Raw genomic sequence first — 4,145 nt, forward strand, 5'->3', positions numbered from 1 at the left:
TTATTTATAGTGTTTAGTAATGAGCTATTTCATTCCTAGGTCGTATCCGACATATATCTTCAATAAAACAGTATTAGTTGATTTATCTCATAGCTCCCGAATTTGTCGAGGTACAACCCGAATGTATAGGACTGTTATTCTTATTTGTAGGGTGTTATCATACTTGTCATGTATCTTTTATTTACTCTTTAATGTAGTTAATAACCTAGGATAGTCATCAATGCAACTTAAAACATAAGTATATTAAAATAATAATATTAAGGATTGTATATTAAAACATAAGTATATATACTTGTAAAAAAAAAAGTAACTTAAGAAGATCACGCAACTTTAGAATCAATTTTTTTAAAAAAAAATTAAGAGAAAGATAATTGAAAGTAAAAAAAAAAAAGTAACTTAAGAAGATAACGCAACTTTAGAATCAATTTTTTAAAAAAAAAAATTAAGAGAAAGATAATTGAAAGTAAAATACAAGAAAAAGTTTGTGAGTGATTTAACTTATATAATAATTTAAAAATAAAATAAAATGATATATTTATAAAAAAAACCAAACAAACACAACCTTAGAAATTTCAAACTTAAAGATAAGGTTAATCTTAATAGGGGAGAAAATATAATGAATGAAAATAAGAAAAAAAATGAGAAAAAAAAATGAAATTATAGCCATGACAACCCATTATGGGTAAAAGGGAAAAGAGTCATATACAGTTGACATTTATAATGAAAGAGAAGAAGAGAAAGGAACAAAGTTGTGTTTGTTGAAGAAGTATGCTACTAATTATCATTTTATTACAATTCCAACCTTCTTTTCTTTTATATTATTTTCATTGAAACACAATTTTTTACATTTTCCATCAGTTTCTTTTCTTGTTTCACTTTAATTTACTCCATTTAAAGAACCTTATTTCCCATTTTAATTACATTCTTCTCTATATTTTTTTCATTCCCTCACCATTTTTTATCCTAGGATCAAAACAAAAAGCTAAGGTCGTTATCAACTTCACTATTTTTGGTATGCTTCGTGACTTGAATGAATAGCCTAATGGTAGTTAATATAATTTGGCAACCAGAAGTTCTTAGTAATAAAGGACCCACATTGTACCAAATATCAATCACTTAAAGTCATAGCCACAACACATGATATTTTATGTTATGAAAACAAACCTTCTACAGTTAAAGACAGTTTGCACATCTATATATACAGGTATGTTATGAACTTGATGAGAACATAGAAACACATAATTAAGGAGAATATCCCAAATCGAGATAAAGAGAGATATAAAAGAAAACAATGGAAGTATCTCAGGTACTGTGCATGAACGGTGGCGTTGGAGACGCAAGCTATGCAAACAACTCTCTTGTTCAGGTATAGTGAAACATGTTCACAACACTCTCAGCTTGTCATCATGCTTGCTGTGTTCATTTCACCCATTAAAAACAAAGTTATAAATAGAATTTTGATTTGAAGAGCAATGTTATATATAATATACGCAATATTGTTTTTGTTTTCTCTCTCATTAGCAATAAGTTCAATTATCACTTAAAACGAATTTCATAGTACAATCATTGGTTGTTTTGTTATGCAGCAAAAGGTGATTAGTTTGACAAAGCCAATAAGAGAGGAAGCCATAACTAGCCTCTATTGCAGTAAACTCCCCAAAAGTTTGGCAATTGCAGATTTGGGTTGCTCTTCTGGACCAAATACTTTGTATGTTGTGTCTGAACTCATCGAGACTGTGGAGAAGCTTTGCCGACAGCTGAACCATAAATCTCCAGAATACAAGGTGTTTCTGAATGATCTCCCTGGGAATGACTTCAACAACATCTTTAAGTCCATTGACAGCTTTAAAGAGAAATTGCAAAATGAAATGGAAGGTGGTCCATGCTACTTCTCTGGGGTTCCCGGATCTTTCTATGGCAGGGTTTTCCCAAGTCGAAGTTTGCATTTTGTCCACTCCTCTTACAGTCTTCAATGGCTATCTAAGGTACATGCATATGCAAAATGGAGCATTTTTGTTAGTTATACTCACATTTGTATTTTGTAAGAGCTGGTAATATCATATATGAAGTATAAATAATAATTATGTATTGGTGATTATATTAGGTTCCTGAGGGTGTAGACAACAACAAGGAAAATATCTACCTAGGTAGAACAAGCCCATCAAGTGTTGTGAGAGCTTACTATGACCAATTTCAAAGAGATTTCAGTCTTTTTCTCAAGTGTCGAGCAGAGGAACTAGTTGAAGGAGGTCGTATGGCTCTGACATTTTTGGGGAGAAGACACGAGGATCCATGTAGCAAGGATGGTTGCTACATTTGGGAGCTTATGGCTTCGGCTCTTAATGATATGGTTTCTCAGGTAATGGATTACAGATCCAGTTTTTGAGGAGGTGAAAACATGACAATCTGACTTTTAACATTAAGAAGGGCTTCTTTTCTTTAGTATTCTCTTTCCTAAGTTTCTTATATAAAATTTTTATTGTTTAATATTAATTTCCTAAGTTGTCTGTTGAAACATATATATAAATCTGGCAAGATGCATGCATATAAATCTTTTCACTGTTTTGCTGCAGGGAATGATAAAGGAAGAGCAAGTAGATAGTTTTAACATCCCACAATACACCCCATCACCATCTGAAGTGAAATTGGAAGTTCTTAAAGAAGGATCATTTTCTATCAATCGTCTAGAAGTGTCTGAAGTGAACTGGAACGCTTTAGATGATTGGAACGCTCTTGAGTTTGAATCTGAAAGGTTTGAATCAGTTGGTGATGGTGGATACAATGTTGCACAGTGCATGAGGGCTGTGGCAGAACCTATGCTGGTTAGTCACTTTGGTGAAGACATCATTGAAGAGGTTTTCACCCGCTACCAACAAATCTTGGCTGATCGTATGGCCAAGGAGAAAACTAAGTTCTTCAATGTTACCATACTTTTGACTAGAAAAACATGAACAACAACTTTGCGTCTAAGGAGAAAATTGAGTTCATCAATATCACTGTATCATTGACTAGAAAAGAATAAGCAAGAAGTTTGTATCTGTGTGTATGGTTTGCTGGTTTGGTTTTTTGGCAATTATGTATAACTAGCAAAAATATTAAGTTGGAATAGAATAAAATTATTGTGTTTGTTAAGCCATTTTTTTTATATTTATATTTTATTATGAAATAATTTTTTTGGCAATTTAATAGTAAAAAATAAAATTTTATACCATCCACTACAAGAAAAATATGAAATAGAAACCAATTTAGAGACAAAAAATAATTAGTTGCTATAGTAACTAAATTAGAAACCATTTTAGAAACAAAAAAAATGATTTCTAAATTAGTTTATATTATTGCTAAATAGTTTCTAAATTGGTATCTAATTAACAACCAAGGTTTTAACTACCAATTATTTAGTTTCTAAATTTGGTAGAAAAACCTTGGTTGCTAATTAGAAACCATTTAACAATAATAGAAACTAATTTAGAAACCAAATTGTTTTGAGTTTCTAAAATGATTTCTAATTTAGTCACTATAACAAATAATTATTTTTTGTCTCTAAAAATTAGTTTTCATTTTATGATTTTCTTGTAATGATTTTTTTTTTGAATAAAATAAATAATATTTTTTTTAGATGTGAACTGAATGTAATAAATTTTAAGGTATATTTTTTTAAGTAGGGGTTGCACTAACACAAGTCTCCTATGATACAAATTATTGTAGGTTCTGTCACTTGGACAAATCTTAGAACAACACCCCTTCTATGTCCAATGAAAGTCATTGCTCTAGGCCATAGGCCTTTCAGATCACCCATTGACCCCGTGCAGATAAGTAACAAATTTTAAGGTATTATTGTCATTCATTATGTTATAAAATGATTTGCTTAAGGTTGTATAATGATTAATGGTAAATATTTAAAGTGTTGGAGATCATCGACTATGGAGTAGGACATTTAATAGTATATTAAGAAGTAAATTTTAAGCTTAACCTAATCTTATAAAACCGGCTTATAAGGTTAAGTTTGCACTTACTTATATAATATGAAATATCATACATTTTAATCGACGTGGGATCTTTAACATACCCTCTTACGTCGAGATTGTCAATTTGTGCGTTAGACTATAAATTTATGGTGGTCTGATAGCAGCCCAATAGCGGGTGGT

General features: G+C 30.7%; 1 protein-coding gene and 1 non-coding gene across 2 annotated transcripts; one reads left to right on the top strand and one right to left on the bottom strand.

Annotated features, from left to right (window-relative positions):
- The first annotated feature begins 1,174 nt into the window (after nt 1-1,174).
- On the top strand, nt 1,175-3,132 carry LOC137808408 (S-adenosyl-L-methionine:benzoic acid/salicylic acid carboxyl methyltransferase 3-like). The gene is made up of 4 exons (XM_068609499.1): nt 1,175-1,366; nt 1,587-1,985; nt 2,105-2,359; nt 2,574-3,132. Exons 1-4 carry the CDS (start codon nt 1,292-1,294, stop codon nt 2,949-2,951), a joined length of 1,107 nt encoding a protein of 368 aa, XP_068465600.1. The 5' UTR covers nt 1,175-1,291; the 3' UTR covers nt 2,952-3,132.
- A 526-nt stretch (nt 3,133-3,658) lies between these two features.
- LOC137808896 (U1 spliceosomal RNA) lies at nt 3,659-3,817 on the bottom strand. The gene has a single exon (XR_011080769.1). It is a non-coding gene; the product is annotated as a U1 spliceosomal RNA (small nuclear RNA).
- Between the last annotated feature and the right edge of the window lie 328 nt (nt 3,818-4,145).

Source organism: Phaseolus vulgaris, chromosome 3, assembly GCF_000499845.2.
Source record: "Phaseolus vulgaris cultivar G19833 chromosome 3, P. vulgaris v2.0, whole genome shotgun sequence".
Classification (NCBI taxonomy): Eukaryota; Viridiplantae; Streptophyta; class Magnoliopsida; order Fabales; family Fabaceae; genus Phaseolus; species Phaseolus vulgaris.